The 19,841-nt window shown below is 32.9% G+C and overlaps 1 protein-coding gene across 1 annotated transcript in view; it reads right to left on the bottom strand.

Moving 5' to 3' along the window:
• The window catches only part of galene (potassium two pore domain channel subfamily K member galene), a 39,282-nt gene that overhangs the window by 4,597 nt on the left and 14,844 nt on the right, over positions 1–19,841 (bottom strand). The window contains exon 3 of the mRNA XM_075303566.1: positions 51–177. Within this exon, the coding sequence (XP_075159681.1) occupies positions 51–177 (127 nt within the window). The remainder of the gene's footprint in view (positions 1–50; positions 178–19,841) is intronic.

The following is a 19,841-nucleotide window of genomic DNA, read 5'->3' as shown; positions in this document are numbered from 1 at the left end:
GGCCGTTAGATGATAGTTCCAAGGTTTTACTTCTTTCTCAGATTACTAACCGAAATGAGGTAGCCATAACATCACCAATATTTGAGAGACAAAGAAGCATAAGAGGTATACCTACAATGGCATAGAATATAGTGGTAACTTTACCCCAATCCGTACGAGGTGATATGTGGCCATAACCTGCAATATATTGAGAAAAAAAATCAGAAATTAAACTCTCAGATGTAAGTAGAAAGAAAGCACCCCTCTTCCAGTGCATACTTAATTAATTTATGCTTTTATGAAGTCTTTAAGGTAATTCACTGAATGAATCTTTCCTTCGATATTTGGTGCCACTAAATTTAATTTTCTTTTTTTTTGGCTTGGCGAAGTTTACTAGCTTAAGTCCATAAACGGGAGTCTTTACATTCACGTTTCATTTTCTCATTGCCTATTTTGTTTTAAAGCTTTTTACCAAAATCGTTTTTGGCGTCCAACGTGGGGCCTAATCAATCACAAAGAATGATTTTATACACAACTAGCGTAAGCCGGCCCGCTTCACTGCGCCTCCCGAAGCATATTTTCGTATAACCATATCCTTCGATCTGAAAACAAATTCGAAAAGATTTGAATTCTTTTCGAAAATAGGGTTAGGGGAAGTCTGGCCCAAAAACTGAAGTACTAATTAATAACTTCATAGTTTCCACACACATGTCCCGTACATTTCAAAAAAAAAAAAATCGGACTTCTTGCTTTTTCGTTTATATACAGAAATAGGGCGGTTATGCAGATGTAAAACGGACCGGCTTAACAAACGTCGGGTTGGGGGTGTTCCCTTTCAACCAATTTTTATACCCTCCACCATAGGATGGGGGTATATTAACTTTGCCATTCCGTTTGTAACACATCGAAATATTGCTCGAAGACCCCATAAAGTATATATATTCTGGGTCGTGGTGAAATTCTGAGTCGATCTAAGCATGTCCGTCCGTCCGTCTGTTGAAATCACGCTAACTTCCGAACGAAACAAGCTATTGAGTTGAAACTTGGCACAAGTAGTTGTTATTGATGTAGGTCGGATGGTATTGCAAATGGGCCATATCGGTCCACTTTTACGTATAGCCCCACTTTTACGTATAGCAGACCCTCTAAGAGAAGCAAATTTCATCCGATCCGGCTGAAATTTGGTACATGGTGTTGGTATATGGTCTCTAAAAACCATGCAAAATTGGTCCACAGGGACCCTCAGATTTGGCTTGCGGAGCCTCTAACAGAAGCATATTTCATCCGATTCGGTTGAAATTTGGTACGTGGTGTTAGTAAAGGGTGATACGGTCAAAATTTGGTCAAGGGAAAACGCGTGTAAATCGGTGAAATCGTTTATTTAAAAAATCAAATTAAATTTCTTTTTCAAGTTCAATTAGTATAAAATTCAGGAAAAATATTCAGTTAGGCTTTCGCTTTTCCAAATCCGAATTGCCGGGCCTCACGCTTGACACCTGCCATCAGATTTTGTACAGCCACCTTGTCCACCTTCTTCGCCGCAGAAAGCCAGTTTGCTTTGAACTGCTGCTCGTCCTTAGCAGTTTTTTGGTCTTCTTTAGGTTCCGCTTGACAATAGCCCAGTATTTCTCAATTGGGCGGAGCTCTGGCGTGTTGGGAGGGTTCTTGTCCTTGGGAACCACCTGCACGTTGTTGGCGGCGTACCACTCCATGGCCTTTTTACCGTAATGGCAAGATGCCAAATCCGGCCAAAACACTACGGAACAACCGTGTTTCTTCAGGAAAGGCAGCAGACGTTTATAAAAACATTCTTTCACGTAAATTTCTTGGTTGACAGTCCCGGAAGCTATGAAAATGCTGCTTTTCAAGCCACAGGTACAGATGGCTTGCCAAAACAGATATTTCTTTGCGAACTTTGACAGTTTTATGTGCTTGAAAATATCTGCTACTTTTCCCCTTCCTTTTGCCGTATAAAACTCTTGTCCCGGAAGCTGCTTGTAGTCGGCTTTGACGTAGGTTTCGTCGTCCATTACCACGCAGTCAAACTTCGTCAGCATCGTCGTATACAGCCTCCGGGATCGCGCTTTGGCCGTCGTATTTTGTTTATCATCGCGATTTGGACTCACTACCTTCTTGTAAGTCGATAGTCCGGCTCGATGCACGGTTGTAGACGATACACCCAGCTTATTTGCGGCATCTCGGAGAGAGAGGTTAGGGTTTCGCTTGAAACTACCGGCAACTCTCTGTGTCGTCTCAGCGGCTTCCGGTTTTCGATTTCCCTCCGATCCAGACTTCCTGGCTGTCGACAAACGTTCCCCAAACACTTTAATTACATTTGTAACGGTTGATTTGGCAACTTTTAGCGATTTTTCCAGCTTTGCTTGCGAGTAGCTCGGATTTTCGTGATGCGCGAGCAAAATTTTAATACGCTGCTCTTCTTGCATGGACGGCATTTTGACAACTGAAGAGTGAATTCCAAAATCAAAATAGGAGCAACCTTCCACACACACACACACCTTCAAAATGAGGGATGTTCAGGTTTTTTAAATGCAAAATTGAAAGAAATACGTCAAGTTTATATTGACCAAATTTTGACCGGATCACCCTTTATAAGGTATCCAACAACCATGCAGGAATTGGTTCATATCAGTCCATAATAATATATAGCACCCATATAAACCGATCCCCAGATTTGACCTCCGGTGCCTTTTGGAAAAGCAAAATTCATCCGATCTGGTTGAAATTTTGTACGTGGTGGTAGTATATGATATTTAACAACCATGCCAAAAGTGGTCCATATCAGTCCATAATCATATATAGCCCCCATATAAACTGATCCCGAGATTTGGTTTTGGAGCCTCTTGGAGGAGCAAATTTCATCCGAGTCAGTTGAAATTTGGTACATTGTGATAGTATATGGCCGTTAACAACCATGCCTAACTAGGTCCATATCGGTCTATAGTTATATATAGCCCTCAGATAAATCGATCCCCAATCACACAAAAATTGGTCCATATCAATAATTGTATATAGCCCCCATATAAGCGACCCCCATATTTCAATTCTGGCTCCCTACGTACCGTGCAAAAGTCCATATCGATTCGTAATTATTTGTAGACTATACCACGTATGGACTAACTCACAATTTAGAAAACGATTTAAGATACCACAACCCAAGTAATTCCATTGTGGATGACAGTCTTTCGTAGAAGTTTCTACGCAATCCATGGTGGAGGGTACATAAGATTCGGCCTGGCCGAACTTACGGCCGTTTATACTTGTTTGTTTTTTAAGTGTTCTGTATTCAAATCGTTGGACAATCTTATACACTTCCTGTGAATGTCAAGCGTGATTTGTCAAGAGAAGGTATACATCTTCTCAACATAAAGGGTGATACGGTCAAAATTTGGTCAATATAAGCTTGACGTATTTCTTTCAATTTTGCATTTAAAAAACCTGAACACCCCTTATTTTGAATTCACTCTTCAGTTGTCAAAATGCCGTCCAAGCAAGAACAGCAGCGTATCAAAATTTTGCTCGCGCATCGCGAAAATCCGAGCTACTCGCACGCAAAGCTGGCAAAATCGCTAAAAGTTGCCAAATCAACCGTTACAAATGTAATTAAAGTGTTTGGGGAACGTTTGTCGACAGCCAGGAAGTCTGGATCGGGGGGAAATCGAAAACCGGAAGCCGCTGAGACGACAAAGAGAGTTGCCGGTAGTTTAAAGCGAAAACCCAAACCTCTCTCCGAGATGCCGCAAATAAGCTGGGTGTATCGTCTACAACCGTGCATCGAGGCAAAAAACGAGCCGGACTATCGACTTACAAGAAGGTAGTGACTCCAAATCGCGACGATAAACAAAATACGACGGCCAAAGCGCGATCCCGGAGGCTGTACACGACGATGCTGACGAAGTTTGACTGCGTGGTAATGGACGACGAAACCTACATCAAAGCCGACTACAAGCAGTTTCCGGGACAGGAGTTTTATACGGCAAAAGGAAGGGGAAAGGTAGCAGATATTTTCAAGCACATAAAACTGTCAAAGTTCGCAAAGAAATATCTGGTTTGGCAAGTCATCTGTACCTGTGGCTTGAAAAGCAGCATTTTCATAGCTTCCGGGACTGTCAACCAAGAAATTTACGTGAAAGAGTGTTTGAATAAACGTCTGCTGCCTTTCCTGAAGAAACACGGTTGTTCCGTACTGTTTTGACCGGATTTGGCATCTTGCCATTACGGTAAAATGGCCATGGAGTGGTACGCCGCCAACAACGTGCAGGTGGTTCCCAAGGACAAGAACCCTCCCAACACGCCAGAGCTCCGCCCAATTGAGAAATACTGGGCTATTGTCAAGCGGAACCTAAAAAAGACCAAAAAAACTGCTAAGGACGAGCAGCAGTTCAAGGCAAACTGGCTTTCTGCGGCGAAGAAGGTGGACAAGGTGGCTGTACAAAATCTGATGGCAGGTGTCAAGCGTGAGGCCCGGCAATTCGGATTTGGAAAAGCGAAAGCCTAACTGAATATTTTTCCTGAATTTTATACTAATTGAACTTGAAAAAGAAATTTAATTTGATTTTTTAAATAAACGATTTCACCAATTTACACGCGTTTTCCCTTGACCAAATTTTGACCGTATCACCCTTTACCGTCCAATAAATCAGAAAAAGTAAAAGTACTTAAAAATTACCCATATTAACATTTGTTACAGTGTTGGACACGGAGAACACGCCTTTTCCGGAAAATGAAGCACCCTCTACGTTGCCTGTCAACTTCATGTAAATTTAAGTTTTTTAATGGCAGAAGCCTGTGGAAAAATCATAAAATTATGTACAGAGTTCCCATTTATCGAAAATCCTCTACTTTATATTTAAAAAAAATCGGGCAGATATCGTATATTCACGTACCCTGTATTAATTTCACAACCTACCCAACTAACATACACTATTCCCCTTCCCCAACCAGACATCGAAAAATCATGTACCCTGTATAAATTTAATCATCTTCTTCCAATTTCAAGTAAATCGGAGAAGGTCAGATTTTGCTCTATTGTTTGTAAACGGCCGTAACTTTATCTGCAAATTCGAAGAAGGAGGCAAGGAGAAGGTTCCCGTCCAAATACCCAAAAATCAAGTACACCATATTGATTTCATATCCTTCCCCTACTGAAAATGATATAGCGCACATTGGGTAAGAGGATAATCATGTGATGAAAATAGGATTCCTCATTTTTTGATATCTGGTGGGGAAGGGGGACATCCTCCTTGCCCCTTTATACGATTTTTGTGAAACAATTAAACTTTTCCAATTTACTTGAAATCTACAGAGGATGTGGGGTAGGTTCTAACATATTTTTATAATGGATATTTGATTTTGTGATATTCGGAAGGGAAGAGGGGCCCCTTCCGAATATCACAAAATCAAATATCCATTATAAAAATATGTTATAACCTACCCCACATCCTCTGTAGATTTCAAGTAAATTGGAAAAGTTTAATTGTTTCACAAAAATCGTATAAAGGGGCAAGGAGGATGTCCCCCTTCCCCACCAGATATCAAAAAATGAGGAATCCTATTTTCATCACATGATTACCCTCTACGTTCTCCGAACATTTTTCATGTGAAAAAATTATACATTTTTTTAATGTGCGCTGTATTTAAAAAAAAAGATATTCCCGCTTTTCCGTTGAAACTTTTCTTGAATTTTCTTTGCTATAAACCTCACAGAGCTCGAGACCTTTCCAACGAAAATAAAACCGTGGAAATCGGTTCGTGCGCTCTGGAGTTGCATCAGAGATAGCGCTGTATATAAAAAAGATTTTTCCGCTTTTCCGTTGAAACTTTTCTTGGATTTTCTTTGCTATAAACCTCACCCCCATATCAATACGGGAGGCTATGGTAATTTGCACCATCCTCCGATGAAGCATATATAACTAGGCTTGTGTAGATGGCTTGTACAACTATATACAGTATGCACAGATTCCTACTGTTGCTATCTACTACATACACTCAAAAAATGAGAACCCTATATTTCACTAAAGCCGATTTAATTCTATTCATACGTTAGTTAACTAAAAGATAGGAAAAATTGTACTAATTTAAAGACTAACTAAATTTTTGTCTCCCATAAAATAATTCAGAATTTCTTAAAATTTGTAAATTTTACCAACAATACGCGCATCATGAACTTCGTATAGCACTAAAGACATTTTTGCAATTTTGAACTCCAATATTTTCCTTCAAACTACGAAATTTTCTTTAACAAATGAAAAATAATATTTTTGTCTTATAAATTTTCTTTAATTTGTCGAAAATTATTTATTTATTTTTATAAAATCTGCGTTTCTTTTTTGGTGGGTTCATTGTTTTTGATAATAGACCCATAACCTACCATCCACTTAAAATTTAGTTCATATCTATTCTTTATGAGATATAGTCTCCATATGAACCGATTCACAATAAAGTTGATGTCATATTTCTCATCTCATCCGAAATTTGGAAAGTGGAGTTTTTGATAACACTTTTAAAACCAAAATTCTAAATATTTGGATTCTACTAAATACATGCCTACTTTCCGTATGTTCCTACTGTTAATACCTCCATTATGCAAAGATTCCTACTGCTCCTATCTACCTTATATATTCCCTCTGTTCTTATATACTATCTAGATTCCTACTGTTCCTATCTACCACATTGATTCGTAATAATTTTGTTTTAATTGTTACTGTACAATTTCCTAGCAAGTTTTTCTGCAACGGACTAAAGTTGGGGTTTCAGTTAAAAAGCTACAGAAATTGTAAACCGTTAAGAAAATGTTGAGGTAAGTTTATTCGGAGAGTTACAGCTTACTCAGGTCGATGACACAGCACAAGTGAAGAAAATTCCTGCTTAACTTTATGTTCATGGTATGTTTTTAAATCTTTTTGCGATATTTAATTGCCTATAATTAAAATTTTCAGTTACAATGGCCATATACCGTATTTTCTAAGACTTTTCCGAAATAACTTAATTATATCTAGGTCGAAAACCTTTGTTGTTAGTTCCCTACCATCTGTCATTATTTATATTCATAATTTATTATGGTTATAAATATTATAAATAAATTAATGAATTAATCATATCATATCAGGGCATAGATTCCTACTGTCCCTATCTACTATTTTTGTCGGCGGAAATTTTTAATTTTCTTGCCTCCGGCGGCGGCGGCTTGACGGCTAAGCCGAAATTAATTTGTCTATTCGGTGGCGGACAATTATTCATTAAAAAATCAATTTGAAGTTATCCGAATGGTAATGAGATTAGTTGTATAACCAATCTTACAATCACATTTAGATCAAATTTTCTGAGCTTAATTTTTGCAAAATTATTGTAGCAGCTTGAATATGATCGATTATAATTGGCGGCTAAATTTGAGTCGAGATGAGTCGACATATTCGGCGGCGGCGTCGACTAGCAAAAAATGGTCGGCGTCAACTGAAATTGGCGGCTCGACTCGGTGGATTTATTTTCTGACTCCTACTGTTCCTATCTACTACATAGATTCCTACTTAACTTTATTTTCATTATTTCTTTGGTACTCTTTCATAGATTTTCTATCCTTTTTGCGACATTGTCCACAAATTAAAATTTTCCTTTAAAGCAGCCAAATAACGTAGTTTCTAAGACTTTTCAAAAATAACTTAATCAGTAGTGGAAAATTGATAGAAGAGCCGGGATGCGTTTAAGATCTATCTTCCAATTTTATTAGTGGTTATATACTGTAGGTATACATTCCTATTATCCCTATATACTAGAATAGATTAGATATTTATTAGATTCCTAATGTTCATATCTACTACATAGATTCAGATTTAATTTTATTTTTATTGGTTCTGTTTTACTTTTTCATTGATTTTCTATTCTTTTCTTTTCTGCGACATTTAATAATCCAAAAATAAAACTTTCACTTAAAACGGCCAAATGACGTATTTCCAAAGACTTGTCCAAAGTAACTTAATCACAAGTGGAAAAAATTGATAGATGACACCGGGATAAGCTTAAATATTTAGTTTTGTAAAACAGATTCCCAAGACTTGTCCAAAGTAACTTAATCATAAGTGGAAAAAATTGATAGATGACCCCGGGATAAGCTTAAATATTTAGTTATGTAAAACAGATTCCAATTTTGTTGTTGTTTATATACTGTATGCATAGATTCCTATTATCCCTATCTACTATATAAATTCCTTGTCCAAATAATTGAATCAAACGAGAAAAAAAGCCATAGAGGATCCTGGGGAGGGATCCTCTATCAATTTTCTAAAACTATTTCCTTTTTACTGGATACATACCGTATTCATAGATTAATATTAACCCTATCTACTACGTAGATTCCTACTGTTCTTGCCTACTACGTAGATTCCTAGATTCGGCGAGTCCATCTCTGCCTTACTATAGCTCGTTGCTTACTTACTTTGGCTTGTCTTTATAAATTCATAGGGAATCCGAACACTTTGCCCGATCGAAACCGAATATTCGGTGGAGCCCATTTGTCTATACTATTTTGTTTAGCCTTAGAGCCCATTCATAAACGTTGACACAATTACTTCCGGAAAAATAAGTTTTTCCCACATTAGTTATTCGGCATTCATATCAAACCACTTAGCCGTATATCATTCAACAAGATAATGGACTTTTTAATTCTTAAAATATTTGCCGGCACTCAAAAAGAATAACATTTAGACAATTGCAGATAATTTGTTAGTGGTGGGTGAAGAGTTACTATCACACTATGGGTAGCTATGAAGGTTGTCATGAACAACGGCATGTTTTTCATGTGAACTAAATTTAAAAAAATACAAACATATTTTAACAGGTTTCTTAAAAAAATTAAAAACGGAATAGACCAAAATTGAACTGAGTCGATTAAACGAAACACTACACTACTATACTGCCACTTCATTTTCTATAAAGCTGGCATATATAAACACGGTTATTTCTATAGAAATAAAATATTGACAAAATTTTCCCCAGAAATAATATATGGACAAAATGTTCTACAGAAATAAAATATGGACAAAATTTTCTATAGAAAAAAAATTACAAAATTTTTGACAAAATTTTTTGTAGAAAAAAAATTGCAAAATTTTCTACAGAAATAACATTTTGACAAAATTTTCCATAGAAGTAAAATTTTGACAAATTTTTCTATAGAAATAAAATTTTGACAAATTTTTCAATAGAAATAAAATTTTAACGAAATTGTCGTTTTTTTATTTCAGCTTAAAACCATACATTGACTAAACTACAAGTGTAGCTTAACCAACAGTGGAAAAGAATGAAAATTTTCTATACAAATAAAATTTTGACAAAATTCTCTATAGAAAATTCTTTCAAAATTCTTTAACAAAATTTTCTATAGAAATAAAATTTTGACAAAATTTTCTATTAAAATAAAATTTTGTCAAAATTTACTATAGAAATAAATTTTGACAAAATTTTCTATAACAATTTTGACAAAATTTTCTATAGAAATAAAACTTTGTCAAAAAATAAAATTTTGACAAAATTTTCTATAGAAATAAAATTTTGTCAAAATTCTCTATAGAAATAAAATTTTGTCAAAATTCATTTCTATAGTAAATTTTGACAAAATTTTATTTTAATAGAAAATTTCGTCAAAATTTTATTTCTATAGAGAATTTTGTCAAAATTTTTGTCAAAAAATTTTCTATAGAAATAAATTTTTACAAAATTTTCTATAGAAATAAAATTTTCATAAACTTCTCTATAGAAATAGAATTTTGACAAAATTTTCTTTAGAAATAAAATTGTGACAAATTTTTCTATAAAAATAAAATTTTGAAAAAATCGTCTATAGAAAAGAAATTTTGACAACATTTTCTATAGAAATAAAATTTTGACAAATTTTCCTATAGAAATAAAATTTTGCCAAATCTTCTAAAGAAATAAAATTTTGGCAAAATTTTCTAAAGAAAGTAAAATTTGACAAAATTTTCGATAGAAATAAAACTTTGACAAAATATTCTACAGAAATAAAATTTCGACAAAATTGTCTATAGAAATAAAATTTTGACAAAATTTTCTATAGAAATAAATTTTGACAAAATTTTCTATAGAAATAAAATTTTGTCAAAATTTACTATAGAAATAAATTTTGACAAATTTTCTATAAAAATAAAATTTTGTTGTTTTTTGATTTCAGCTTAAAACCATGCATTGACTAAACTACAAGTGTAGCTTAACCAACAGAGGAAAAGAATGTTTGTCAAATTTATTTGGACAAAGCCCTACAGACTGCAAGATGGTCTATCAATGGACGCACGTTTCGGAATTACCACATTCCTCATCAGCATCCTCTACTTGCAGCAAAACTATCAACCAATTATCAGAATAAATTCAGGCACTTCATTAAACCCAACAATGAACCACACTTGAACCTTCCGAAAAAAGTTTTACACGATAGCCAGCTTATGCCGAAATAAATTCGTACAAACATATCTCTTTTCCTATGCAACTGCACTCAAATCGATGATTTGACAGTGGCATTCCGAAACGTGCGTCCATCCAACCATCTTGCAGTCTATAGGGCTTTGCCCAAATAAATGTGACAAACATTATTTTCCTATGTTGGTTAAGGTACACTTGTAGTTTAGTCAATGCATGGCTTTAAGCTGAAATCAAAAAACAACAACAATGCTTAAAGAACAAAACCAACAATAAAAAAAAAATTGACAACATTTTCTATAGAAATAAAATTTTGACAAAATTCTCTATTGAAATAAAATTTTGACAAATTTTTCTATAGAAATAAAATTTTGAAAAATTCGTCTATAGAAAAAAAATTTTGACAAACGTTTTCTATAGAAATAAAATTTTGACAACATTTTCTATAGAAATAAAATTTTGACAAAATTTTCTATAGAAATAAAATGTTGACAAATTTGTATATAGAAATAAAATTTTGAAAAAATCGTCTATAGCACAAAAAAAATTGACAACATTTTCTATAGAAATAAAATTTTGACAAAATTTTCTATCAATTTTGACAACATTTTCTATATAAATACAATTCTGACAAAAATTTCTATAGAAATAAAATGTTGACAACATTTTCTTTAGAAATAAAATTTTGATAAATTTTTTTATAGAAATAAAATTTTGACAAATTTTTCTATAGATATAAAATTTTGAAAAAATCGTCTATAGAAAAAAAATTGACAACATTTGCTATAGAAATAAAATTTTGACAAAATTTTCTATGGAAATAAAGTTTTGACAAAATTTTCTATAGAAATAAAATTTTGACAAATCTTTCCATAGAAATAAAATTTTGACAAATTTTTCTATAGAAATAAAATTTTGAAAAAATCATCTATAAAAAAAAAATTTGACAACATTTTCTATGGAAATAAAATTTTGACAAAATTTTTTATATAAATACAATTTTGACAACATTTCCGATATAAATACAATTTTGTCAAAATTTTCTATAGAAATAAAATTTTGACAAAATTTTCTATAGAAATACAATTTTGACAACATTTTCTATATAAATACAATTTTGTCAAAATTGTCTATAGAAATAAAATTTTGAAAAAATTTTCTATAGAAATAAAATTTTGACAAAATTTTCTATAGAAATAAAATTTTGACAAAATTTTCTATAGAAATAAAATGTTGACAAATTTTTTTATAGAAATAAATTTTTGACAAATTTTTCTATAGAAATAAAATTTTGAAAAAATCGTCTATAGAAAAAACAAGTAAGGAAAGTCTAAAGTCGGGCGGGTCCGACTATATTATACCCTGCACCACTTTGTAGATCTAAATTTTCGATACCATATCACATCCGTCAAATGTGTTGGGTGCTATATATAAAGGTTTGTCCCAAATACATACCTTTAAATATCACTCGATCTGGACAGAATTTTATAGACTTCTACAAATCTATAGACTCAAAATTTAAGTCGGCTAATGCACTAGGGTGGAACACAATATTAGTAAAAAAATATGTGAAACATTTAAATCTGAAGCAATTTAAGGAAACTTCGCAAAAGTTTATTTATAAATTATCGCTCGATATATATGTATTAGAAGTTTAGGAAAAATAGAGTCATTTTTACAACTTTTCGATTAAGCAGTGGCGATTTTACAAGGAAAATGTTGGTATTTTGACCATTTTTGTCGAAATCAGAAAAACATATATATGGGAGCTATATCTAAATCTGAACCGACTTCAACCAAATTTGGCACGCATAGCAACAATGCTAATTCTACTCTCTGTGCAAAATTTCAACTAAATCGGAGTTAAAAATTGGCCTCTGTGGTCATATGAGTGTAAATCGGGTGAAAGCTATATATGGGAGATATATCCAAATCTGAACCGATTTCAACCAAATTTGGCACGCATAGTTACAATGCTAATTCTACTCCTTATGCAAAATTTCAACTAAATCGGAGCAAAAAATTGGCCTCTATGGGCAAATGAGTGTAAATCGGGCGAAAGCTATATATGGGAGCTATATCTAAATCTGAACCGATTTGTCCGATATTTTTCAAGTTTTTCGAGACCCATAAAATATTCGAATGTACGGAATTTGAGGAAGATCGGTTAATATACACGCCAATTATGACCAGATCGGTGAAAAATATATATGGCAGCTATATCTAAATCTGAACCTATTTTTTCCAAAATCAATAGGGATCGTCTTTGAGCCGAAACAGGACCCTATACCAAATTTTAGGACAATCGGACTTAAACTGCGAGCTGTACGTTGCACACAAAATTACATCAACAGACAGACAGACGGACAGACAGACAGACAGACGGACGGACATCGCTAAATCGACTCAGAATTTAATTCTAAGCCGATCCGTATACTAAAAGGTTGGTCTATGATTACTCCTTCTTGGCGTTACATACAAATGCACATACTTATTATACCCTGTACCACAGTAGTGGTGAAGGGTATAAAAATTTGACAACATTTGCTATAGAAATAAAATTTTGACAACATTTTCTATGGAAATAAAATGTTGACAAAATTTTTTATAGAAATAAAATTTTGACAAAATTTTCTATAGAAATAAAATTTTGACAAATTTTTCTGTACAAATAAAATTTTGAAAAAAATCGTCTATAGAAAAAAAATTTGACAACATTTTCTATAGAATAAGATTTTGGCAAAATTTTCTATATAAATACAATTTTGACAACATTTTCTATATAAATACAATTTTGTCAAAAATTTCTATAGAAATAAAATTTTGACAAAATTTTCTATAGAAATAAAATTTTGACAACATTTTCTATATAAATACAATTTTGACAACATTTTCTATATAAATACAATTTTGACAAAATTTTCTATAGAAATAAATAAAATAAAATTTTGACAAAATTTTCAATTTTGACAAAATATAAATACAATTTTGACAAAATCTATAGAAATAAAATTTTGCAAAGTAATATTTTTTTCTTTGGTAGTTTTGTGGTAAAATTTTCCCAAATTGTGATAGATTATTCTTGGCTCGAGTGGCAACCGTGCATATGAATCCAATTACTGATTTGACTTCTGGTAGGCGCATTTTTAATCCAATTTGAGTGAAAAGTTCGTATTTGCCGTATTTGTTTTTGTGTCAAGATTTTGATCTTACGAAAAAAAAATTACTGACCACATATACCGAAAGAAGAGTTTTATTTTCCTAAGAACGAAATTTTAAACAAACGAAGTCGTCTTTTGACGTTAAATTTTTTTAAAAATAAATCCAAAAATTCGGGCTAATTTAGTCTGATCGAAAATACCTTTCTATAGAATTATTTTTTCTTTGGGTGTAGATATAAAAATTATTTAAATAAAAAGAAAAAAAAAATTATACAAAATAAATATTTGGAAGCGAATCTCCAAAGGAACAAAACTAAGTTATATTCTAATGATAACAAACACATCATTATATCCGCAAATAAATTGCAAATTTTTACAGCTTCAGGAAATGATGGAAAAATATACAATTAACTGTAGAGTAATAAAAGCACAATTTGACTAAGCAAATTCAAAACAACAGAAAATCTTATAAGAATTTACCAAATTACTGATTGTTGTTTTGTTTGTATACAAATTTGTTTTAAGTTTTCAAAATTTAACGGTCAACTTAAAGCTTATCAGAGCGGACCATCAACGGCATTTCGTGAGATTTATTCTAAATTATTTTTTTCCATTGTTTTATTCGAGCTTAGAATGAGACCTTGTTAATGGTTTTGTTTTTATTTTGTGGGATTTTTCCTCGTTTTCACTTTTCATATTATTTTGGCCCATTAAATGTAGCACACATTTTTTGGAGGTCAAGTTCAAACATTTGATTCATTTTTTCATTCAGTCGCATTGCAGCACTTGATTTGGCCCAATAATTAAAATACGAGTAATGAAAATAAATAAAAGCCAAATACTAATACTGAAGAGATCATTCAACTGTTGTACTGTATATATGTATATATTTATATTTTTCTTATTTTACTAAAAAGAGGTCGCATTAAGGAATGATAAGTTTTTGAAATTCATTTCTTTGGTTTTAACTTTTAATCTCTCGAAGATTTGTTTAGATGCCAAGCAAATTGGACTCATTTATACCAAACAAGTAAGGAAAGTATAAAGTCGGGCGGGACCGACTATATTATACCCTGCATCACTTTGTAGGTCTAAATTTTCGATACCATATCACATCCGTCAAATGTGTTGGGTGCTATATAAAGGTTCGTCCCAAATACATACATTTAAATATCACTTGATTTGGACAGAATTTGATAGACTTTTACAAAATCTATAGACTCAAAATTTAAGTTGGCTAATGCACTAGGGTGGAACACAATTTTAGTAAAAAAATATGGGAAACATTTAAATCTGAAGCAATTTTAAAGAAACTTCGCAAAAGTTTATTTATGATTTATCGCTCGATATATATGCATTAGAAGTTTAGGAAAATTAGAGTCATTTTTACAACTTTTCGACTAAGCAGTGGCGATTTTACAAGGAAAATGTTGGTATTTTGACCATTTTTGTCGAAATCAGAAAAACATATATATGGGAGCTATATCTAAATCTTAACCGATTTCAACCAAATTTGGCAGGCATAGCTACAATGCTAATTCTACTCCATGTGAAAAATTTCATTTAAATCGGAGCAAAAAATTGGCCTCTGTGGTCATATGAGTGTAAATCGGGCAAAAGCTATATATGGGAGCTATATATAAATCTGAACCGATTTCAATCAAATTTGGCACGCATAGCTAGAATGCTAAATCTACTCCCTGTGCAAAATTTCAACCAAATTGGGCCAAAACTCGGGCTTCTGGGGCCATATAAGTCCATATCGGGCGAAAAATATATATGGAAGCTATATCTAAATCTGAACCGATTTCAATCAAATTTTGCACACTTGACTATACGACTAAGTGTTATGCTAATACAAAATTTCAAGCAAATCGGTATAAAACTCTGGCTGCTGGGTCCATATTGGTGCATATCGGGCGAAAGATATATATGGGAGCTATATCTAAATCTGAATCGATTTGAACCAAATTTGGCACACATAGATACAATGCTAAATCTACTCCCTGTGCAAAATTTCAACTAAATCGGATTTAAAAATTGGCCTCTGTGGTCATATGAGTGTAAATCGGGCGAAAGCTATATATGGGAGCTATATATAAATCTGAACCAATTTCAATCAAATTTGGCACGCATAGCTAGAATGCTAAATCTACTCCCTGTGCAAAATTTCAACCAAATTGGGTCAAAACTCTAGCTTTTAGGACCATATTAGTCCATATCGGGCGAAAGATATATATGGGAGCTATATCTAAATCTGAACCGATTTCAATCAAATTTTGCACACTTGACTATACTACTAATAGTACTCCAAGTGCAAAATTTCAACCAAATTCGGCCAAAAATCTGGCTTCTGGGGCCATATAAGTCCATATCGGGCGAAAGATATATATGGGAGCTATATCTAAATCTGAACCGATTTAAGTCAAATTTTGCACACTTGACTATACGACTAAGTGTTATGCTAATACAAAATTTCAAGCAAATCGGTATAAAACTCTGGCTGCTGGGTCCATATTAGTGCATATCGGGCGAAATATATATATGGGAGCTATATCTAAATCTGAACCGATTTCTTCCAAAATCAATAGGAATCTATTCTGAGCCAAAACACATACTTGTACCAAATTTGAAGTCGATTGGACTAAAACTGCGACCTAGACTTTGATTACAAAAATGTGTTCACGGACAGACGGACAGACGGACATCGCTATATCGACTCAGGAACCCACCCTGAGCATTTTTGCCAAAGACACCATGTGTCTATCTCGCCTCCTTCTGGGTGTTGCAAACATATGCACTAACTTATAATACCCTGTTCCACAGTGTGGAGCAGGGTATAAAAACGCTAATTTTAAATTTTGTAACCTTTTTTTTTGTTGGAAAAAAATTATTTGTTTCTAGTTAAATTTTATTAATTTTTGTGAAATTTCCAATAATATATTTATAGAAATTTTGCACCAGCTGGGTGCACCCTTTGTCGTTTTACTTTCTTGGAAGTTTTGTTAGATTTTTTTTTTTGGAAATTTCGTGAATTTTATTTATATATTTGTTTATTTTTTTTTGAATATACACTCAAAGAATAGATTTCTTTTCAAAGGAAAGAAATTTTACGATGTCTTAGACGTATTTCCAAACACTGCGATCGTGTTTTTGTAGCATTTCTATCGACCAATGAGCCTTTTGAGAGCAATTGACAAATTGTGTGGGTTCCAACCACGGTTGCCATACCCAGAGAAGGAATATGATCACCTCAAACGTGTTTTAAGAGCAAAATGTTATTTTTCGGTGGTGACCATGTAACATGGTTTTCGCAACCATGTTATTTTCTCGGAAATCATGTATCTGATTTCGGCAAGCAGGTTATATTTGAGGAGAAAATAACATTTTAGTGACAAACATGTTACATGGTCACCATACAAAAATAACATTTTGCTCTTGAAACATGTTTGAGGTGATCATATTCCTTCTCTGCGTGCACTCGAGCCAAAAATAATATACCAAAATTTGGAGAAGATGTTACCAATTTATTTGGGCTTTGCCCAATGATGATTTGACGGTGGCAAAGGAAAAGATATATGTTTGTACGAATTTATTTCGGCATAAGCTGGCTATCTTGTAAAACTTTTTTCGGAAGGTTCAAGTGTGGTTCACTTTTGGGTTTAGTGAACTGCCTGAATTTATTCTGATAATTGGTTGATAGTTTTGCTGCAAGTAGAGGATGCTGATGAGGAATGTGGTAATTCCGAAACGTGCGTCCATCCAACCATAAATAATATAAATAATAAATTTGACAAACATTATTTTCCTCTGTTGGTTAAGCTACACTTGTAGTTTAGTCAATGCATGGTTTTAAGCTGAAATCAAAAACAACAAAACAAACTTAGATTGCAAAATTTTATTTCTATAGAAAATTTTGTTAAAATGTAATTTCTATAGAAAATTTTTTTAAAATTTTATTTCTATAGAAAATTTTGTCAAAATTTTATTTCTATAGAAAATTTTGTCACAATTATATTTCTATGGAAAATTTTGTCATCATATTATTTCTATGGAAAATTTTGTCAAAATTTTTTTCTATAGAATATTTTTTCTAAATTTTATTTCTATAGAAAATTTTGCCAAAATTTTATTTCCATAGAAAATTTTGTTAAAATTTTATTTCCATAGAAAATTTTGTTAAAATTTTATTTATATAGAAAATTTTGTCAAATTTTATTTCCATAGAAAATTTTGTTAAAATTTTATTTTCATAGAAAATTTTGTTAAAATTTTATTTCTATAGAAAATTTTGTCCAAATTTTATTTCCATAGAAAATTTTGTCAACATTTTATTTCTGTAGAAAATTTTGTCAATTTTTTATACCCTCCACCATATTTCGGGGGTATATTAACTTTGTCATTCCGTTTGTAACACATCGAAATATTGCTCTAAGACCCCATAAAGTATATATATTCTGGGTCGTGGTGAAATTCTGAGTCGATCTGAGCATGTCCGTCCGTCTGTTGAAATCACGCTAACTTCCGAACGAAACAAGCTATCGACTTGAATCTTAGCACAAGTAGTTGTTATAGATGTAGGTCGGATGGTATTGCAAATGGACCATATCGGTCCACTTTTACGTATAGCCTCCATATAAACGGACCCCCAAATTTGGCTTGCGATTGCTCTAAGAGAAGCAAATTTCATCCGATCCGGCTGAAATTTGGTACATAGTGTTAGTATATGGTCTCTAACAACCATGCAAAACTTGGTCCATATCGGTCCACTTTTACGTATAGCCCCCAAATTTGGCTTGTGATTGCTCTAAGAGAAGCAAATTTCATCCAATCCGGCTGAAATTTAGTACATGGTGTTAGTATATGGTCTCTAACAACCATGCCAAAAATGGTCCATATCGGTCCATAATTACATATAGCCCCCATATAAACCGATCCCCCGATTTGGCTTGCGGAGCCTCAAAGAGAAGCAAATTTCATCCGATCCGGCTGAAATTTGGTACATGGTATTGGTATATGTTCTCTAATGACCATGCGAAAATTGGTCCATATCGGTCCATAATTATATATAGCCCCCATATAAACCGATCCCCCGATTTGGCTTGCGGAGCCTCTAAGAAACGAAAATTTCATCCGATCCGGCTGAAATTTGGTACATGGTGTTGGTATATGTTCTCTAATGACCATGCAAAAATTGGGCCATATCGGTCCATAATTATATATAGCCCCCATATAAATCGATTCCCAGATTTGTCCTCCGGAGAGTCTTGGAGGGGCAAAATTCATCCGATACGGTTGAAATTTGGAACATGGTGTTAGAATGTGGTCTCTAACAAATACGAAAGAATTGGTATATATCGGTCCATAATTATATATAGCCCCCATATAAACCGTTCCCCAGATTTGATCTCCGGAGCCTCTTGGAGGAGCAAACTTCATCCGATCCGGTTGAAATTTGCAACGTGGTGTTAGTATAAGGCCGCTAATATCCATGCCAAAATTGGTCCATATCGGTCTATAGTTATATATAGCCGATCCCCAATCACACAAAAATTGGTCCATATCGGTTCATATTCATGGTTGCCAAAATAATCTACCAAAATTTTTTTTTTATGGAAAACATTGTCAAAATGTTAATTCTATAGAAAATTTTGTCAAAATTTTATTTCTATAGAAAATTTTATTTCTATAGAAAATTTTGTAAAAATTTTATTTCTATAGAAAATTTTGTAAAAATTTTATTTCTATAGAAAATTTTGTGAAAATTTTATTTCTATAGAAACTTTAAACTTAATTATATACGTATTTAATCGGCCTTTTTTAGTTTAATATATACTACGTATGGACTACCTTGTAATTTAGAAGACGGTGTTAGGAAGTTTTAAGATACCTTGCCATCGGCAAGTGTTACCGCAACCCAAGTAATTCGATTGTGGATGACAGTCTTCAGTAGAAGTTTCTACGCAATCCATGGTGGAGGGTACATAAGCTTCGGCCTGGCCGAACTTACGGCCGTATATACTTGTTTTTCTATAGAATGTTTTTTCTAAATTTTATTTCTATAGACAATTTTGTCAAAATTTTATTTCCATAGAAAAGTTTGTTAAAATTTTATTTCTATAGAGAATTTTGTCAAAATTTTATTTCCATAGAAAATTTTGTTAAAATTTTATTTTCATAGAAAATTTTGTCATAGTTTTATTTCTATAAAAAATTTTGTCACAATTATATTTCTATGGAAAATTTTGTCATCATTTT

The sequence above is a fragment of the Haematobia irritans genome, chromosome 4 (assembly GCF_050003625.1).
Source record: "Haematobia irritans isolate KBUSLIRL chromosome 4, ASM5000362v1, whole genome shotgun sequence".
Taxonomy (NCBI): Eukaryota; Metazoa; Arthropoda; class Insecta; order Diptera; family Muscidae; genus Haematobia; species Haematobia irritans.
The sequence above is the reverse complement of the archived record's forward strand: the minus strand, read 5'-3'. Positions and strand labels throughout refer to the sequence as shown.